Below are 22,158 nucleotides of genomic sequence, written 5' to 3' on the forward strand. Positions count from 1 at the left end.
TTATCCTAATATCTGGTTCATTGAAGAATTGTCTTTATGTTTTTGTACTCTGGATAATAGAAACTTTATCTTTTATGTCAGAAAACTGATACTCACTTCCATTGAGAAGTATTACCATAACTGTAATGTTGTCTCTGGAGCCAGCTGCTAAAGCAGCATTTACAAGTTCATGGCTAATATACTCAGCTGCACCTTCGTAGAAACCCTTGGTGCGTGATTCTTTTTCTTTTTCACTTGAATCTTTTGGCACACCATCTACATTGGTTCGTCCATCAGTTTCTTTGTCACTGCAAGGATCACGATGAGTCATTTCTGGTGGAAATGTTTGTTCATTTTTAGGGTTACAAGTGAAACATTTAGAATATTTTGAATCAGACAGATTTTCTTTTGAATTTGTATTTGACACACATTCTTTAGATTCGGATTTATACTGAAACAATATGTGGATATTGCTTTCTGATTTAGTAATGCTTGGTTCATTGATTGGGCAAAACAGAGGCCCTTTGGATGGTGAAGATTTGTTTTGTGTGATAGAACAGTATGTTTCTTTATACACTTGAAACATTGTCATTGCTAGTGCAGTGACTTCCTTTTTATCCAGAACTTCCCAGAGTCCATTAGTAGCCAAGATAAGGAATTGACATAAGTCATCTATAGGGACAGAAATAGTTTGAGGAGCTGGAATAATGAATTTTTTCAGTTTGAGATTTCCATGAAATCCAAGTCCTCGTGTAGTTTTTATTTGCCCTTCTAGGAGCCCGTATGGTTCATTTGGACTAATTATTGCTCCATTCTCAAGCACTCTTCTTCTTTCCTTTATGTTTCGCGTAGTGTGTTCTTTAGTTAGGCAAAAGCCTTTCCCATTTCTGCATAAGACTGCTTGCACACTACCTAAAAGATTATTTTAAAAAATTGATCCTGGAGATTTAATAACCAATTGTATCAAAGTATGCTGTCAACTTCATTAATTCTGTATTTCAATGCATAAACAGCAGGCCATTTAAAAAAATATTTTTAAAATATGCATAATATTGATATCATCATTGGAAGATTTATAGTAATTCAGATTTCAAACTGGGAGGAAATCTAGTGTTTAAAAAAATTTAGTGTTTAAAATACTTTATTTAGTATTAAAATAACTAAAACTACAGATAATGAAAAATAACTAAATATTTTACGAAACAGCTTCCGAAAATTATTTATTTTGTAGAGCCAAGAGTTGAACTTTTTTATAACTAACTTATATTCCATAGACCATTTTTAAAATGTTTAAATAAATGCCTTTTCAATTAAAACCACAAACTTTGATTTTTTTTTTTTTTAAAGTGCAGTTTAGTAATTTTGTAACTGGTAAAAGTTAAAACCTGAACATATAGGTATGGGTGATGAAAATATTAGATTGCCGCTGTTAATGTCAGTCTTATGAGGTTTCTAGTATGTGTGGTTAAAAAGAAATTAAGTCAGCTAGGCCTGTGAAGAAAAAATAGTATGTGTTATTAATGTATTAAATGGATAAGAGCTAGCCAACATTAAATTAAACCCTTTGATTGAAAACTGAAATCTTAAAGAGTTGGCTGTAGTTTGCTCATGGTTCAGATGAACTTGTGTTGAGTGCTTCAGTGAAATCTTTGGGAAAACTAAACATAATGCTCTGATCAGATTCTGGGATGGTTGTATTTCCAAAGCTTTCTTTCATTTATAAAAAAGAAGAGACTCAGAGTTTTTTTAGTTTGTTAGGAAAAATTGATTTTCCCAAAGTTTTTAGGAACATAATTGTATATTAAAGCATGGGCAATAGTTTTTCTTGATGCATATTCATTTATCACTTATAAAATGATATCTAAATTATTCTGATAGAGTTAATGATGTTTGAATATTATAATACCTTTCAGAATTCCTGGAATCATGCAAAATTTACATTAGAATATTCTGGTTTCAAATGTGGTGCTGTACCTGGAGTCAAAATTTTGTTGCTGTGGGGGTTCAGTTCTAATCCTCCAGTTTTTTAGGTAAAGGAATTTAGGTTTCAGAAGTCTGAGGTCCACGTAGCTAGTATTGTTGGACAGAAAGCATAAGTTGGTGAAACATTAGTGTCAAGCATAGACTGAGCCTACTGCCTCATTTACATAATGGGAATTGTTAATAACTGAGCTATTGAATGGGACCAAAAGATGATAATGATGTATGTGGAAAATGTTTTGGAAACCTGAAGACTGTATAAATGATGGTCCTCAAAACGACATGACTTCTTTTATTTCTCTGTAGTTTGGTTATTAATATTTTGTATTGTCTTTTCTGCTGGTCATTCTAATTACATTCTACAGAAGGTAAATCAGTAAAATAACTCTTGACTTTTGCTGAAAATTGTAAATTATTACTGTACCAGCAAAGCAACATGGGATGGTATTGAACATGCCAACTCGGTAAAACTGAATTGTTCTATTGGAGGGACGTATGATTTAATAATACCTCTCAAATTAGAAAATTTCTTTATGTGTGTACATTCACATACAAATAGTGCAACTGAACCTCTGAAAACACAGAGGACAATTTGGCTCGGAATAGTCAAATCCACTGACTTGCTAACTGTTTGTTTGCATGTGGCAAGCCAAAGCCCACTCAGCAAAAAGAAAAAGCTTTGTTTCTCTGCTGTGTGATTTGAATTTAATACAACTATGTAGCTACAATGGAAGAGTGGTAAACTGGTATTTTGATTTTAGTTGCCTCTGCAGAGAGAGAGCTTGGTAAACATAGCCTTATGCACTATTTGCCACCTTTTTTTTTTTTTTAATTCCCTGGCTAAAGAGTAGACAATGCCATTTTGGCTGATTTTACTATTGTGAACATCCCTTGGGCTCAGCACAATAAAATTTTGTAGAAGAAGGAACATTAAATCCTGGTTGCAGTTTTTGCTCAACCATTGACTTGCTGTCTGACTTGAAGTGAGTTCATTTCTTTGACAGTTGATTCATCCTGATAAAAAGGGAAATAGTGCCCTCTGAATAACTCATATCCTTACCTGTGTGAATGGTGCATGAAGGAAAGAGAAAGTGAAGGAGAGGTACCTAGCATTTCTCAACTATTCATGCATAGCCCAGGAAGTAGAGGATAAGAAAGATTCAGGCTGTGAAAGAATATTAATAAAAACACATGAAGAAAAATTAGATGTGCAGTTAATAGTTTTATTTCCTGAACCTAGGGTTACATATGCAGTTAGTGGCAAATGGGATATTTGAAACAATTGACTACACTAAACTGAAAGCTAGAATAGAATAATGAACAAAACCCCCAAGGAAGATGGGAATTTGGAGGAAGATATAAAAATAACACTGTTATGTCCATTTGTTTGGAGAACTGAAGGAAGAGAGAGGAGCAAGTCATCACAGTTTAAGAGGGAGGACAGATTGGCTTTAAAGAAAGGTTCCTGTAACACCTGTTTGGAGGAAATGAGAATAAGCAGTGAACTGTGTGATGAAGACCCTTACACAAAAATTTGAATGAATCTGAGCATAAAAAAGAATTCAAATTCCTAGACATAAACTTATTAGCTTTCAGTAGTTTGAGAGATTGTGCTCTTCAGAAAATGTTAGAAAAATGGAACAGAGCTACTGCAAGAGCAACATGTTTAGGGACCTTAATCATATGGGAATTAAAACTGCTTTGAGATGATACTCAAGCTTTTTTAAGATGATGTGTATGGTCAAGCAAATTGTTCCACATGCAGAGGAAAATGATGTGACTGCCTCCTGCGATGGCTGGGTTATCTCCAACTTGTGAAAAGGAAGAGTATCCCTGTAAACGTGAATGGGCAAGATCAAGATTTTTTTCACATAAAGCCAGCAAGGTCACTTACTGTTGAAGTCAACAGGAAAGTTTTAAGAAAAAACTGGAGGAAAGAGAAAGAGAGGTTTTATGTGGTATTAAGAAAAGAAAATACACCTAGAATGCATGAGTGCCCTGGGATAAAAAGATGACATGGTTTAGAAGAAACAGCATGAGGAAGTAGAAAGACTTTGGGAGCCTGACACACTTGGACTGCAGTCCCAACTTTGTGCCTGTGTGACCTTCATTAAGTCACTTTATTTCCCTGAGTAACAATTTTCCACCTGTAGTGTTATTTTTTTGGTCAAGGTTACTGTGAGGATTTAAGAAGGTAATTTCATAAGTAGACACCTGATAAAGGTTACTTTGTGTTCCATGAAGAGGAAAGCAGGCGAAGAGGCTATCCAAGAGATGGAGACAAAGCTATAAATGTTATATTTTAGACCCATTTATAAAAAAAGGTGTAAGAAAGTCCTTATGAAGTAGAATTATAGGCTTAAGAGAGTAGGGAGCAGTAACTTGAAACTTGGAAAATGAAATAATTGGGGAAAGAAAAAGCAATTAAACAGGAGCACAAACAAACTAAGGAAATTTAAACAAGAGTGAAGTGTACCTAACTTGGAAGCATAATAGAAATGCATGTAAATGAGATTAGGGAAACAACTTACAACTAGTTTTCTTCGGGACTCTAGTTTTGGCAAAAGAGGCTGAATTTGTATGCATGGACACTGGGTTTATGACTCTTCCTACTGATAATTAGCATGAGAGCCTTACTGATGTGGAGCTAATCTTCATTGGATGTTCAAAAGATCCCTTTGTTTTGTAAGATGTATGAGCATGAAACTCATGTTCCCTGTTGTACATCTGGAGCCTAATGATACTTTACACATTAGTCTCAACTATTTGTCAAATGTTTGTTGAATGTATTCTCAGAATCAGGTTTGTATGAATATGAGTCCACCACCAACACCCCCCAAAAAGGGAGAGGAGGAAGGTAAAGTATATAAAAGATCAATCTTAAGAATATGGTTTCTTTCCTATATGAAATAAGGCAATTCTGGAGTTGAATTAAGTTTTAGGGAAAAAGGATAGGGCTGGAAATAATTTTAAAAGCAATTATTAAACAACTACGAGTGAGCAGAAATATTCACATCTATAAGAATAATCACATATAGACAGGAAAATCACAAAAAGTCAAATGAGATCTGCAAATACAGTATCAGTCATGAATGAAGAAAGTGAAGGCTACATAAGAATGAAGATAACACCATAACAACAGAAGAAAGCTGTTGGTGTTTCTTTGAAGTAGCAGGACTTAGAGTCTAAAGGAAATAAGTCCTGGCTCACTATTTATGTATACTTATATAATACTCTGGTGAGCTTCAATCTTCTCATGTATTAAAATGTGATTATCCATACCTCAAAGGTTGTGAAGTTTTGATAAAGGATCGCTTGGTAAACTTAAGAAGAAGAGAAGGAAGGGGGCTTGAGGTGGCCAACAATTATGGAATTGTGAATAATATAGAAGCAGTGGGTAAAGTCATGGTTGGTGTCTGTATCTAGAGTGAGCCCATGGGACAGAAAACTAGGACACCAGGAAACTTAAGTTTCTGGAGGCTCATTAAAAAGAATTATTAAGAATATGTACAATCTAGATGTAAAAAATATTACAAAGGAACAGTACTGTGGCAGTGTGGGTCTTGGATTGACTCTCACTGGGAGCAAGAGAATATCTGGGTTAATATATATGCTTTGTCATACACATTGATGAGCTAATAAGAAAGTAAAGATTCTCAGGTCAAAAGAGTAATGGCTGAATCCCAGAGTTTGACAACAGCAAAAGCCAGCTTTTACCTGAGGGCATTTATTGAGCTTAATAAGTGAGCTTTGAATTTTCACAGGGTTGTGGAACAGGAGACAAAACCTAGGGCTTGTCCAAAGTGGGGAAGACTAATGATTCTCCCCAACAAAGCTAGGACCCCACAGGACCATGCCCTCACTGAAACAGTGAACCAAAAATAGACATGCCCCTCACACCCACACTGCCAGAAAAAAATGGACTACTTCAAACTGATGCCCAACAGCAGAGGAAAGAAAGGGAACCACAAAGAATTTGGAACCAACCTCCATGTATTTGTAGTCTGGAAAAACCTCAACTTGATCATTTAATTCAGATTGATAGTGTTAACAGGAGAACATCAGGCAGTAGTAAATGCATACTCTGGATGACACAGACCTCAAATAATTCCCCAAAATATAAATTCTAGGGAATTTCTTCTGCTTCTGGCCAAGATACAATAAGAGTAACTGGATTTACCCTTTCGTTTGTGTTGAGGAGACAGAACTGAGAGTCCAGGGAGACCAAGGCAGCTAGAGTTCACCTAGGACAGAATACCGGAAAGAAGAGAGCTGCACAGAGAATCCCAGAGATCTGCAGAGAAGCCGCCTCAAGTGTTCAGTAGGGTACTGATCAATGTGTGTGTATGAGGAAACCCACCAACATTGGGGAAGAACTATCTGAGAAGGATTATTGAGAACATTGCCCAGGGTTCACATGGGGCAAGATCAAAGTTTGTTCCCACCAGTCCGACTGGAAAAATATAATTAATGGGTCATTGGGTAGCATACTTAGGAATGTCTTGCCTCAGTAGTGGGAGATAATTCACCCAAATTGGGCACTGGTCTGGACCATATCTGACAAATCATAGAAGCAAGATCTGAAAGGATCAAACTGTTTCTAAGTAACTTCATCCCAGAACAAAGCTCAAGAAGATAAGTTCAAAAAAGTATGTCCACATGCTAACCTCTATAACCTGTGAATATGATCTTATTTGGAAAACAAGTTTTTGCAAATGTAATTAAGTTAAGGGTCTTGAGATGAGATCATCCTGGATTATCCAAGTTGGTCCTAAATCCAAGGAGCAGTCTTATAAGAGACAGAGAAGAGACACACAGGGAAAAGAGTAGAAAACCATGTGAAGATAGAGGTGGAGATTGGAGTTTTGCAGCCACAGGCTGAGTGCCTGGAGCCACTAGAAGCTGAAAGAGGCAAGGAAAGATTCTCCCCTAGAGACTTCAGAGGACCTTGCCAACACCTTGATTTTGGGCTTCTGGCCTCCAGAACTGTGAGAGAATGGATTTTTGTTGTTTAAGCTGCCAAGTTTGTGATAATTTGTTATGACAGCCCTAGGAAACTAGAATGCCAGGCATGCAAATAAGCAGGAAAATACTACCCAAAAAATGAAAAAATCAATCAATTGAAACCAACCCAGAACTGACACTGATGTTACAATTAGTAGGCAACATTAAAAGTTATAACTGCATTCTATATGTTCAGAAAGTTTACAGACATGAAAGATAACCTTAAAAATAAAATTTTTGAAGATGAAAAATACATTGTTAGAAATAAAAAATGATGGATGTGAATTATGGCAGATTAGACATTGCAGAAGAAAAGATTAGCGATCTTGAAGACACAGCAGTAGAAACTGTCTAAAGCAAAGAATAGAAAAAGAAGTTTTAAAAAATGAAAAGAGCATTAAGGAGCCATGAGACAATTTCAGTTGGCCTAAACTACATAACTGAAATGGCTTAGGAAGAGGAGAAGTTGAGGAGAAAAAAAAAAGTTGAGGTAAATCACAATCAAATTGCTTAAAACTAATGATAATATCTTTAAAGCAGCCAAAGGAGAAAAACCACATTATGGATGAAGGAACAGAGATAATGGTGACAACAGATTTTTCATGATAAATAATGCAAGCCAGAAGACAGTGGAGTGATATTTCTAACAAACTGAAAGGAAAAAATATCTGTCAACCTAGAATTTTATACCAAATGAGTATATCTTTCAAAAACAAAGGTGTAAATAGAGTCTTGATAATTTATCACCAGAAGACATTAAAAAACTATTAAAGGAAGTTTTTCAAGCACAAGGAAAATGATCCAGACAAATATAGATCTGCACAAAGGAATAAATAGCACCAGGAATGGTAACTACATGGGTAAATATATCACTTTTTCTTACTGAAATCTATTTAAAAGGCAATTGAATGCTTAAATAAACAAAAACAAATATCTATTATACATATATGTTATGTATTATATATATAAAGAGAGAAGTTTTATGTATGTAAACATAAACTTCTTTATTATATACATATAAATTGTGTAATCAAAATAGTATAAAGTCTAGGAGGGAAAAAATAAAAGTATACTGTTGTAAGAATTTTATTCTACATGTAAAGTGGTATAATATCACTTGGAGGTGGACTGTGAGTAGTTAAAGATGTATACTATAAACTCCTAAAATAATATAACAAAGAGTTATAGCTAATAACCCATCAAAGGAGATAGAATGGAATCAAAAAAAAAGGTCAAAAGAAAGGAGTAAAAGAGGAGGGAAAAAAAGAACAGAACAAATAGGAAAAAAAAATACCAAGATGATAGATGTACACCTAACCATACTAATAATCATATTAAATATAAATAGAATAAACACCCAATTAAGAGGCAGAGACTGTCAGAGTGGATAAAAAAGCAAGGCCCAAATATATGCTGCTTACAATAAGTGCATTCTAAATATGAAGACAAAAATTAAAAGTAAAAGAATGGAAAAAAGATATACCATGATAACAATGATCAAGAGCTGGAGTGTCTGTAGTATATCAGACAAAGTAGACATCAGAACAAGAAAATTTTCCAGGGATAAAGAAGGGTATTTCATAATGATAAAGGGTCAATTCAACAAGTGAACGAAATAATGCTAAACATGTATGTACCTAATAAGAGGGCTTCAAAATACTGGAAGCAAAAACTGATAGAGTTTCAAGAAGAAATAGAAAAATCCACAAGTATAATCACAGATTTAAGTAGCCCTCTCTAACTAATTGATAGAATAAAAAGTCAGTAAGGACATAGAAGGAAATCAGTAAAGATATTGAAGACTTGAACACTAATGCCAAAAACTTGGCCTAACTGATATTAAGACAACACTCCTCCCAACAATAGCAAAGTACATATTCTTTTCTAAGAGCATACAGAACATTTAGCAAGATAGACCACAAAACAAATCTCATTAAATTTAGAAGAGTTCAAGTCATATAACGTATGTTCCCTGACTATAATCTAATTAAATTAACTTTTAGGGGAAATGAATTAACAGAATGAAATAAAACACCATAAGCAAGAACCAGTAGAAATCAGAGAGCAGAAACAGACCTACAAAGATATTAGATACTAGAATTATCAGACACACAAAATATTAAGTAAATGTGTAATATATTTTTTAAATAAAACAAATTCATAAATATACGCGTGGAGCAACAAAAAGAAATGACCAAAAGATGTAAAAAAAAATTCAACTGACAATAACAACAACAAAAAACAAAAGATTAGGAAAATGGAAGCACTTGAATATATTTTATACAAAGAGAGAATTAGTGAATTGGAAGAGCAATGTGAAGAAATTGTCCAAAATAAGACACAAAAAAAATGGAAAAATGAAAGAGAAGTTAAATTATATTAATGCTACACAAGGTCTAATCAGAACTCCAGAATGAGAAGAATGAGACAGAGGCAACATTTGAAGAAATAGTGACTGATGCGAATTGACAAAATCAAGAAGCCAAAAACATCACAAATAGAATTCAAAAAATCCACTTATAGACACATCGTAGTGAGATTGTGCAGTGTTAAAGACACAGAGATACTAAATGCAGCCAGAGAGAAAAAACAGAGTACTTTCAAAAAGATCTGTCTTTTTTATCAGCAACAATAGAAGCCAGAAAAGGGTAGAAAGAGATATTCAAAATGCTAAGAGAAAATACCTGTCAAATGAGAATTCTTTACTCAACAAAAATGTCTTTCAAGAGAGAGAAGGGAATAAAAACAGTTTCACACAGTCTGAGTTTGCTGCCAACAGATGCTCACTAACAGAAATACTGAAGGTTGTATTTCAGGCAGGAGGGAAAATATTCCAGATGACAGAAGGAAGGATACAGACGGTAGTGAATGTATGCATAAAGATATAAAAATATTGGGACTGGCCTGGAGGCATAGCAGTTAAGTTCATGTGTTCCACTTTGGCCGTCTGGGGATGGCTGGTTTGAATCCTGGGTGCAGACCTACTCACCGCTCATCAAGCCATGCTGAGGTGGCATCCCATATAGAAGAGCTACAACTCTACAAGTATGATACACAACTGTGGAGTGGGGCTTTGGGGAGAAAAAAAGAAAAAGAGGAAGATTGACAACAGATGTTAGCTTAGGGCCAATCTTTCTTGAAAAAAAATGCTAAAAAAAAAAGATAAACAAATATCAAACATATAAACCAAAAATAATATATCATAACATTTTTTTAAATGGAACTAAAATAACAATATAATACAAGTTCGGAGAGGGTTAATTGAATTAAAGTGTTCTAGAGTCCTTGTACTGCTTGGAATGAGGGTAAGACAGTGGTTAACTTTAGAGTGTGGTAAGTCAAGAATGCATTTGGGAAGGGGCACACAGATTTTTTTTTTGAATAAACATGGTGGAACAACAGAGTAAGGATCTCTGAAAATCTATTCCTCAATAAAAGCATTGAGAGCACTGGCAAAAACTGTTAGAGTCAACTTTTTCAGAATGCTGGAATTTAACCAAATGCTTGCAAAAATCTGAGCATTATTGAAGAAAAACAACTTAAACTAGGTAAAGTCAGAAGAGTCTGTGGCCTTGTATCTTGACCTACTCCCAACCACTTCTCTTCAGCTCTGCAGTAGCCTTGAAAACCAAAAGATTCATAACAATGCTAGCTGTGAAAACCAACACTCTACTAGCCTCTACAGGAGAAAGGGTGGTTTTGGACTTCCCTAAAAAAAAATCCATCCCCAGAGAATTGTCACTATTCTGACTATCTTGCGCTCTCTGAAAAAAACTCCATTCTCAAGCCCTGTCATTATTTGACCTGACTCAGAGCTTACTCTATGCAAATAAACTATCCTCAGGGTGTTTGTCAAAAACAATAGCAGCAATTGATTAAAATCACAGCTGCTTGAGGCAGTGAAAGCATTTGGGCTGACAAGAGGCTGACCAAAAAAAATGTATAAGAAAAAGCTGAAGAATGAGAATCCATCGGGGGTTTTGAAAAGCTCAGACATGTGCCTGGAAAAATAGAAGAGCATGCACATGTGCAGGCTGTATATGCGCCCAGGACCTGAAAAGGCCCTAAATTCTCTCCTATGACTGATCTTGAGGCTCTACCCAAGCAGGAAGTAAAAGCTAAGGCAGATTGTAAACTGCCTGCCATTTCTTACAAGATATGCCTCAACAAAGACACAGAGGCCCTCAACAAAGAACGGAAAACTTACTAGTTCAAGGCATTTAAGACAATCTCCACTTAGTCATTAGCTGATCACTAAGATAACCAAACAATCATAGATTTTGTGTCTGCCCATGACATAGAGTAGACTTCACAGAATTAGTCCATGAAAGTCACAAAACAAACGGGGGCAACAACAAATCCTAGAAAGGGAGGGCACTATGTTATTTTAAATGTTCAGTTTTCAACAAAAAATAATGATGAGACAGGAAAAGAAACATGAAGGTATAGCCCCATACACAGGAAAAAAGTCAATAGAAACTGTCCCTGAGCAAGTCCAAGCATTGGACTTACTGGACAAAAATTTTTAAAAAGTTATAAATATGTTTAAAGGGAAATATGGCTAACAACTAAAGAAAAGCATGAGAACAATGATTCACCAAATAGAGAATATCAATAAAGAGATAGAAATTATAACAAAGAAGCAAATAGAAATTCTGGAGTTGAAAAGTACAATAAATGAAAAATTCCCTAGAACAAGCAGAAGAATGAGAAAATTGAAGATTGGTAAGTCTGAAAAATAGAAATTATCCAGTCTGAAAAATAGAAAAAAAAGAATGAAGAAAAATGAACAGAGTCTCAGAGACCTATGGGACACCACCAAGTATACCAACACACAAATAATGCGAGTCCAAGAAGGAGAGAAGAAAAGTGGGCAAAAGTGATATTTTTAAAAATACCCAAAAACTACCCAAATTTGAGGAAAAACACTAATCTATACATCCAAGAAGCTCAACAAACTCTAAATAGGATAAACTAAAAGATATCAGTATTAAACATATCATAGTCAAAATATCAAAAGGCAAAGACAAAGAGAGAACCTTTCTTTTTTGGTGAGGAAGATTGGCCCTGAGCTGACGTCTGTTGTCAATCCTCCTCTTTTTGCTTGAGGAAGATTGTCATTGAGCTAACTAACATCTGTGCCAATCTTCCTCTATGTTGTATGTGGGATGCTGCCACAGCATGGCTTGATGAGTGGTGTGTAGGTCCACGCTCGGGATCCGAACCTGCTAGCCCTGGGCCACCCAAGCAGAGCATGCAAACTTAACCACTATGCCACCGGGCCGGCCCCCCAAAGAGAGAATCTTAAAAGTAGCATGAGAAAAATGACTCACCATATATAAGGGCTACTCAATAAGATTAAGAGTTTATGTCTCATCAGAAACCATGGAGACTAGATGGCAATGGAATGACATATTTAAAATGCAGAACTATCCTTTTAAAAATGAAGAAGAAATTAAGACATTCGCAGATAAACAAAGACTGAGAGAATTCATCACTAGCAGACTTGCCATACAGGAAATACTAAAGAGAGTCCTTCAGGCTAAAATGAAAACGCTAGATTGTAACTCAAATCCATACAAAGAAAGAAAGGTAACTTATATAGGTAAATATAAAACAGTAAAAATGGATTTTCATTTTTAATTCTTTTAATTCTTTGTTCATTCATTTTTAATGCTTTTCTTCTCCTGTCTGATATTTTTAAAGCTGCATAAAACAATAATTATGAAACTTTGTAGGCTTATAATATATAAAGATACGATTCTATGAATATAGAGTACAGAGGAGGGTGGAGGAAATAGAGCTATATTGGACAAAGATATTGTATACATCTTTTAAAATTAAGTTGACACTAATCCAAGCCAAATTATTTTTAAGTTAAGATGTTATTATATATGCTCAGGACAGCCATTAGGAAAATAAGTTTTAAAAATATATAGTAAGACAAACACAGGAGTTAAAATGGTATACCAGAAAATATCTATTTAACACAAAAGCAAGTAGTAATGGAGGAATAGAGAAACAAAAGAAATATAAGACATATAGAAAGCAAACAGCAAAATGTCTGACATAAATCCTACCCTATAATTAACTACATTAAACGTAAATGAATTAAATACTTGAATCAGAAGGCAACCATTGGCAGAATGGAAAAACAAATAAACAAACAAACATGGTAGCAGGCTGAATAAAGGCCCTGGAGATATCAGGACCTAATCCTTGGAGCCTACACAATGTTATATGTCAAATATCTTTAAAAAATGGTATTTATATATCATTAGATATCAGGGTTCTTGTAAGACTAAATGAGAAATTACTCTGTATTCAATATTCAATAAGTGAACACTATCATTAATAATAATTTTATCCATGAAAGGGGTGGTGGAACTCTAATTAAGCATCTCATGGAACTGAGCGTGGACCTCAGGTTACCTTTGCTAAAACTGTTTTACCTCTGTGCTTTCCATTTTGGGAAGCTCCTAAGTTAGAACTTTAGCACTGAAGGACAAAATAATTGTTTCCTGAAATATAATAAAAAGAATACAGCCAAATTTTTGGAGAAGAAGAGAATTTAAGCCCATAAAACTGAGGCATGAACTATTGTTTTATCTAAGATGAAATTGATGCCGCTTGGCCAGTAAGCACAAGAGTGATCTATTGCAAATGTATCAGTTATCAGAATAACTGACCAGTTTGAACACCTGTACTCACGACACTCAAAGAACTTTCCATTCTCCTGAAAAAGAGAAGTGTGGGAAATGTTTTTTGTTTCACTCAGATCTAAGCAAATGTAATATATTTGTTTTGCCTTTATCAACAGCTGTATTGCTACCCCATTTAGATTTAATGTTTTGGTCACATTATTTCATATATGTGCCTCCTTGAAAAATAATTACAATTATTTTTGTTCCTACAATCTGCATTTAAACTGTGGTTATTGACAGTTTCTTAAACTGGTCAATGACATTCTAGGCATTAATTAGTCACTAAATAATAGGTCACTAAATAATTCCAGAAGCATGAGAGGCTTTGCTGCCGGGAATAAAAAATGTTAAGGTGTAACCTGGCAGTATTCAATGTACATACCAGTGTTTGCAATGTGTAGTACTCCAGAAATTATTCGTGGCATCGTCTGGGAAGAGAACCTCTCTGCCAAACTGTAATGGTCATTGATTCTTCTCCAAGTCTTCCTGGCATTGGGACTTTCAGTGTTGCCTTCCAATATACAAGTAACTGCAGAGCAGCCACTCCATCGAACCCTGGACACTTCTTTCCTTCCAAGACGTAAAAGCCTATCCATTCTCCAAAATGCTTTTGCAAAGGCTTTGTGTATGTTCTCATACTCAGACCCCAATGCTTTTCCCCATTTCTTTACGGTGGAGAAAATGTCTTCTAGAGCTGTGTATTCTTCCGTAAACACTGTGTGAAAGGAATCGATTACTTTTTGCTCTTCAGGGGTCATTTGGTAGGAAGGATCAAGTCTGGAAAGTTGTTGGAGAAGTAAAACTGGGAGTTCCATTGAAGACAAGTCTGCCGCTGAGGCACCATGATGCCCATCAAACAAACCAAAAAAACACACATTGGGTTTATTGCCAAAATTATTCACTACAGTGAATTTATCATTCATGTCAACTTTCCATGTAGAATTCCTGTCTTCACAAATGGCTACTCCTTTAATTAATAGATGGCAGATTTTTTGAGAATATATGGAACTCCTATGAATGTTGTCAATAATCTTATAGTATGCTGGTATTTGTTTCTTCCAAAGTAGCTCAAAAGCATTATTAATGCTCTGTAGGAATTTTTCACTGAACATAAAAGATGACAATAGTTTAGTAATTATAAACTGTCTCTGAATAGCAATTACTGAGGGCTCTGGTTTCTTTCCACCCATCCATTGAAAACCCAATGTGGCCAGAGCTACATGTTGCTTTTTATGGGAGAAGATTCCAGGTAGGTCAATTTCGCACTTGCATATGGAACAGGGAAATGTGATCCCTTGTTCATAGACCTGCTCATCATGGTCTTCAGAGTCTCTTGATGGTCTCTTCTCTCTTCTAAAATGCTTTCTTTCCCATGAAGCTGGGATTTCCACATCTGCGTCAATGGCCAGTCTTCTCATATTCCAAACCCTTGATTTCCAAGACAGTCTGCAAACAAGATGAAAGATATTTACATACCAGGAATGATTCAATGAAAATCACTTCAAGTAGGCCCTTATCTTTGCAATTTGCTTTGGCACCTCGCAATTTTATATAGGCCTAGAATTGAATATTCTAATGCATCTTTCTGTGATTCCCAAAAAAACACATAGCAAATACTCAATGAATTGGTGATTGACCTGCATATGCCTGAATGAAATTAGACAAAATCTCCACAAAGTCAGCTAGACATCTAAGAACAAATACTCAGAGAAATCAGCACAATATTTTATCCCAGCCATGTGAAAGTATATGATTGAGTCCTCAGAATTTGATTTCAAATACGAGCATAATTATTTTTATACTCCATTTTATCTTGCTTAAAGCACTTTTGTCCTAATTAAAGGGTTAACAATAAAATGAATGGGAGATTCCAAAACCAAGCAGAATAATAAAAAGACTTGACAGTGAGGACAGAATTTTTCAGGACTACAATGGGAAAGAAGTGTGGGCTGAGGAAAGGAAGGAGAGATGTGGAGCTGGATGATAAATATCTGGAGGGCAGGCACCCTTTCTTATACTCTTTCCTATCAGAAGCATCTAGAATAGTACTCAGCACATGGGTCCATTTTTATCCATTTTATGAACAATTCCTAGGGCATGAGGGTTTTGCAGGGGCCTATGGAAATGTTAGAGACCTGAAAATAAATGCTTTGGTTATAAAATATTTTAAAACCTGAAAAATCAAAGTTAATAGCTCTAAATGCTTATGAAGTGTGACATTTTGCAAACTAGTTAACTTCAACTCAACTCATATATAAATTGTATTTAATATGGTACATTTAATGTGTTAGATGTGATAAGGAGTGTGGCCTACAACAGTAAGAATGCCTGGAGCCCACAGGGACTGAACATATCCTGGGCATAATAACAGGTGTTCAACAATGTTGATGGTTGTGGAAATAAGAAATGAGCCCATTTAGTAATAATGACAAAATAATAATAATAATATCTTTTAGCATAAAAGTAACATAATCATTTTTTTAAAAGTTCAATACAGAAAGATACAAAGTAGATATGAAAGAATGTTCTCCTTGCTTCTCCACCGTACTCCCAACTCCCAAATCCAGTAGTAATTAACAGCTTGTTATCTATTTTTCCATATATAATATAAAAATATGTTAATTATATTAATATAACATAGCAATACTATTAATATATAACAAATATATTATTAATAATATATGATATATTAATATGTTAATTACACAAATATATTTATATATGTAATATAATATATATATAATCTTTTCTGAAATGTAAGTGGGGTCATATTTTGCATATCATCCTAGAATCTGCCATTTTCACTCAACACTATGTCATGGCCTGGTATTGAAAGTCCAAGTATTGAAAGTTTGAATATGGTGAGACAAAACAATATACTGTGAACAATGTAGACTTCGGATTAAAAAAAAACTCTCTTCACTTATAACTGTATGACCTTAGTCAAGTTACTCAATTTCTCTGAGCATCTGTTTTCTTCTCTGTAAAGCGAATAGGGCTGTTTTTAGCATCAAATGAGATAAATGGTGAAACAATTGGCAATAGGGGAAGCTCGAAAAATTCCTGCTCCTTCTACCCTAAGTGAAAAGGACACTGAGGACTGTATCAAATGAAAACATATTACATTAGGGCATGAAATTGTAATGCTTAGGGAGAAATGTGTTCCGTATAAAACTAATGTAAGAAAAAATCAGTAAACCAACACTGGGATTTTTTTAACAGTAGAACCTGATCTGAGTATTTCAGAATTATGTAATGTGTATTTTTTAATACATTGTGGTAAACTGTTTATATCATCATTTGGTTACAGCTATGTTACTCAGTTAACAAATAATAATACACTGAACAAATAAAATAGAACACAATTTTGAGAATTGCATGTAAATTGAAAATGAATGAATGGTTAGAAGTCAGTAAAAAAAAAATGAATGCATAAGTAAAATAATATAATGGCTAAAAAAATTAGGCAAATATCTTTAAGATTCTTGCCAGTAAATTTTTCATCCTATAAACTATGCAAAAATCTTATTTCTAGGAATGAAAGACTGACAAATGATAAATAAAATGATGCGCTATGTGTCAGGCAAAAGGGCTTTAGAACCTTCATATATGGTTTACACATGGCCATGTAATTAAAAATTAAGGAAATAAGCAAGGCGCTAAGGAGTTTGAAGTGTTCTGCTATTCTCCTTTTTTGTATTCAGTTCCCCGAAGTACACGGCTATATTGGATATAGCTCCTTGTCCCTACAGTAAAATTTTGTTTATAAATTTCAACTTCTAAATGCTTCTAGAACTATTAGCACATTAACAAGCCTTCCTGGCTTTGCCTCACCAACAAATTGTTGTTTCTTTTTCTTAATGGAAAATTTAAAAATTACACAAAAATAGAAGAACATAATTAGCCCCCATAAAGCCATCACCACCTTCAACCATTATCAAGATTTTTCACTCTCATTGCATCTGTGTCCTTAGCCACTTTATTTTATTTATTTTTTACTGGAGTATTTTAAAGCAAATCCCCAAATTATATGAGTTTCACTCATAAATACTTCAGTCTCATCAGCAGATTTGATCAGTATTTATTCACTTCTTCAATACCTACAATAAGCCATCTATAGTATATGGTGCTGAAGATGCACAGATGGATAAGGCTTGTTTCCTGCCCTTGAAACTAGGAGGGAAGGAGTTTGCAGTGCCATCCATAAGCTCATACAAAGCATTTAACAGGTCAGAGGGAGCCCAGGACAGAGCCCCGTCACAGTGCCCAGCCAGGACTTAATCCTTCATCTAGCTAGAATGGCGTCATGAGACCTGAGAAGCTGACCTAGAAAAACTCACAGTTGAGAGATATCAGCAAGGGGTCCAAGGCAAACCCAAGGAAATGACCAATTAGCAGGCAGAAGGAGGAAGAGGACCCAGCAAAGGAAATGGACAGGCAAGCACAGAAATAGGGGGAAGAAAATGGGTACTGGCAAAGCTTTTAAGCTCTTCTGACCGAAATGTATATCAAATATTTTTAATTGCTATTGTTTGGTAATATTCATGTAAAGGATACAGTTTTTCTGAGGCTTGATGAACTTTTGGGACATAGGTAAGGCACCCTAATACTATTATTTGACCTAGAGTCAACCACTTATGTCCGAACTTCATTTTTCTGTTTATAGGGGACAGTTATAATACAGCTCCCTCTCACATTGAGTCATTCTTAGAATATAATGCGTTATTCATATTTCCATTCATTCATTCAACAAATACTTGAGTGTCTGCAATATGCCAGGTACTGTTTTATTTGCTAGGTATAAGCAGTGAACAAAACAGGCATGGTCTGGGATGAAGCTTATATTCTGATACGAAAGACAGACAATAAATAAAGGAAACATGTCAACATATAATATAAGATAGAGGTAGGTACTATCATGAAAAATATAGCAGAGTAAGAGTAAAGAGAAGGATGGAGGTCCTCTTTTGCATAAGGTGTTCAGAGAAATATATGACGCTTCAACATACATAGTCCAACAGGAAGCCGAGATTTCTTTTTTTTTAGTGAGGAAGATTAGCCCTGAGCTCCTCTTTTTGCTGAGGAAGATTGGCCCTGGGCTAACATCTGTGCCCATCTTCCTCTGCTTTTTTGTGCGATGCCTGCCACAGCATGGCTTGATAAGCGGTGCGTAGGTCCCCCCCGAGGATCCGAACCTGCGAACCCCGGGCCACCGAAGCAGAGCACACGAACTTAACCACTACGCCACTGGGCTGGCCCCCGAGATTTCATTTGATTACCAAGAAAGTGGGGGAAAAGGAATACTGAAATTATAATTGTTCATTGACTACATTTGTAATCCAATAAAAAAGAAGAAAATTTACCTGAAATCACTATTAATTTCCATGTTTCCTTGGAATTGTTACCTTCTTTCGCCCTCACTTGACCACCTTTCCCTAGCCTCTGTTCCTCCGACTTGGGTAGTGACGGCGGTGGCAGCAGTGGAGGTGGTGGTGATGGTGATGATGGTGGTGGCGGGGGCTCCACTGACCTGATGGTAGACCTCTGTGTGTGGAATGTTTACCACATCACCTGGAACCTCGGCCAGAACTCACTTCTGAAGGACTATGAAGTAATAAGGTCACAAATTGTAAGTACACAAACTTTTCTTTGAAATTTCTGAAAGAAGGATGGTTCATTAAATACACTGTCTGATGCCTATAGAATAGGATAAAAAATAAATAAAAAGGAGTGACTATCAAGTAAGTTTTTTTTCTTCTAAGTTGTGGCACTTTTAAAATAGTGATTCCGGGAGACTATCCTTAATGTATAGATGAGTTACATTCCCACTCAGGGGTGAGGTATCTCAGGCCATCTCTTCAGGGCACCCCCTCCAACCAGCCCTGTAGAGCCTGCCCACTCCATCTTGCTGCCCCAAGTCACTGCCTGAAAGTTGCTGACCTTGTTTGGACTGTTGTTTTGATTCTTGAGCCTGCCTTCACTTCTGGCCAATATCTTTAGTTCCTAGGTTCTTAATTCACAGCAGCATTCTATTCTCTCACCCCAGGCTGGATTAGAATTAGAGTCCTAGAGCAGCTGGTTTGCACATTGAAGGAGTTTGGACAAGCCCAACGGCTTACTGGGCATCTCCATGGGGATGTATCACAGTCAACTCAAAGTCAACATGTCCAAAATGCAACTCACCACCTTTCCTCTAGAATCTTCTCCTACCATTAACTTGGTTAGGCTGGAAACTATGTTTCCCAGAATCCTTTTTCCTGCGTGGTTCCAGGTTAGCATCAGCCAAGAAAGATATTTGGTGCCACTATATCTGAATGCCCTCACGGCTCAGTGAGATGACCCACAGATGCAGAGGTACCTGGAAGGTTCCAGCTTGTCCTTGCTTCTTCTACTCTGCTTCCAGCTCTTCCTCCAGACTGCAGGCCCTGCTGACCAATAGCAGCCCCAGATCCATCAGCAGACTCCTGCCTGTGGACCCACCAAGGCAAATGCTTCCTCTAGACTTCTCCACCAGCCTTTCCTTTGTGGTCCTACTTTGGCAGCTGGATATCCTTGCCTTCTCAGACTGACTGGTTGGGCACTTCTCTGGTTCTCCAACTCCCCTTCCCAGATGTTCATTTGGGCAGCTCCTCTCACAAACTGTGTAAGGTCTAATTTCAACAATGAATTCTTCATTCCATAACTCGTAGGGTTTGGCTTTTCTGATTGAACCCTAGCTGATACAGGCACCACCGATACACGACCACCACCCTGTCCTCCCTTGCAGGATATATTCAATTGATTACTAGTGCCTGTCAGATCTCTCTCTTCAATATCCCTCTACTCTTCCACTTGTCTCCTTCCCTACTGCTATCACACTGTTCTAGAGTAACAAAATATTTTGCCTGGGTTACCGCACTGGCCTCCTAGCTGCTCTACTGCTTCCAGTCTGGTTGTCTCTCAGTGCATTCCCCTTGGAGCAGCCAGAAGTGATCCAACTGCCTAAGGCTTGTCACTGCCTTGCCTTTATTCTTTTGTGTGTGTGTGTGAGGAAGATCAGCCCTGAGCTAACATCCATGCTAATCCTCCTCTTTTATTCGCTGAGGAAGACTGGCTCTGAGCTAATATCTATTGTCAATCCTCCTTTTTTTTTTTTGCCCCCCAAAGCCCCAGTAGACAGTTGTATGTCATAGTTGCACATCCTTCTAGTTGCTGTATGTGGGACGCGGCCTCAGCATGGCCAGAGAAGCGGTGCGTCAGCGCGCGCCCGGGATCCAAACCGGGGCCGCCAGCAGTGGAGCGCGCGCACCCAACCGCTAAGTCACGGGGCCGGCCCTGCCCTTATCCTTGGGACAAACTCCTTAATGTGTTTGATGAAGCTCTGACTCCCATGGCTTCTGCTAACTTGTCTAGCCTCACCTCTCATCATTGCTACCTCACCCCGGCCAGTATTGTGTAGAGTCATTAAACAAATCTTTGCCAGTTTGGTAGGAAACGGTATTCAATTGTTTTAATCTGAATTTGTTACTATTGAATTGCTTTTTAATTCACACCAGGCAAGCAGGTATTGCATATTCATTTCTGGCAGCCACATCAGCTCCATGCCAGTGGAAGTGGGGGAAGGTTAATGAGGCAGCTCCTTCAAGCAAGTACTGAGTCTCCTACTGTAGGCTCCCGCTCCCTGGGGTGGGGTCAGGCATCTTGCAGGGCGGCTGTGGTCTCATATCTCACCTCCACATGCAGCCCTCAGGCCCGGTGGTGATCAGGGTGCTAAGAAAATCTCCTTACGGAAGTTAACTGGTGACTTAATATTAACTTCTTTCCAGAGAGGCAAAAATAGAGAAAATATATTTCTGAAATACTTCCCAGGGGGGAGGTGGGAGTATCTCTACTTGGGGTCTCAGTAGCTTGTTTTCTTCCAAAATGCATTTGCTGTCTGTTAATTTTGTCTATGTATTAATTGATTATTTTATTTATGTTATTTATTTTATTGACTTAAATAAAAACATGTTGTACTTTTACTTATTTACCAGATACCCAATTAATGCATTCCCCTTTTTAAAATATTCAAACAATTCAAAAATATGTAAACGAAAAGCAGAGGTCTCCCTTTCCCCAAGGTAACCATTGCCAAAAATTGGGTATGTATTGTTCCAGACCAGTTTCAATGTATTTTCATATATACATGAAAACATAGACGCAATCTATTTTTAAATTTAGATTTAGTTTGCATACAGTCAATTGCACAAATTCTAAATGAACAGCTTGATAAATTTTTATATAGGAATACACTTGTGAACTCCATTAAGTCTTGTTTTCTGTATTTTTAAAAATAACTTGGCAACATAATCGTAATATTATTCTGTGAATGTTTTCTGTCACTTACTAGTATGGGGTGGGGATTTTTCAGTTCAATACCTATCAACCAACCCCATTCTTTTTAACCGCTGTATTATATTCCACAGCAAATGTAAAGATGCAACATCGATTATTTAATCATTTACCTCTAATG

At 36.4% G+C, this 22,158-nt stretch overlaps 1 protein-coding gene across 1 annotated transcript; it reads right to left on the reverse strand.

Annotated features, from left to right (window-relative positions):
• Positions 1-34: 34 nt before the first annotated feature.
• Positions 35-19,053, reverse strand: PP2D1 (protein phosphatase 2C like domain containing 1). The gene is made up of 3 exons (XM_004419948.3): positions 19,031-19,053; positions 14,050-15,113; positions 35-891 (listed from the first exon to the last, which is right to left on the reverse strand). The coding sequence occupies exons 1-3, from the start codon at positions 19,051-19,053 to the stop codon at positions 35-37; spliced, it is 1,944 nt and encodes a 647-aa protein (XP_004420005.1).
• Between the last annotated feature and the right edge of the window lie 3,105 nt (positions 19,054-22,158).

This window comes from Ceratotherium simum, chromosome 5, assembly GCF_057802395.1.
Source record: "Ceratotherium simum simum isolate JZ-2026a chromosome 5, ASM5780239v1, whole genome shotgun sequence".
Classification (NCBI taxonomy): Eukaryota; Metazoa; Chordata; class Mammalia; order Perissodactyla; family Rhinocerotidae; genus Ceratotherium; species Ceratotherium simum.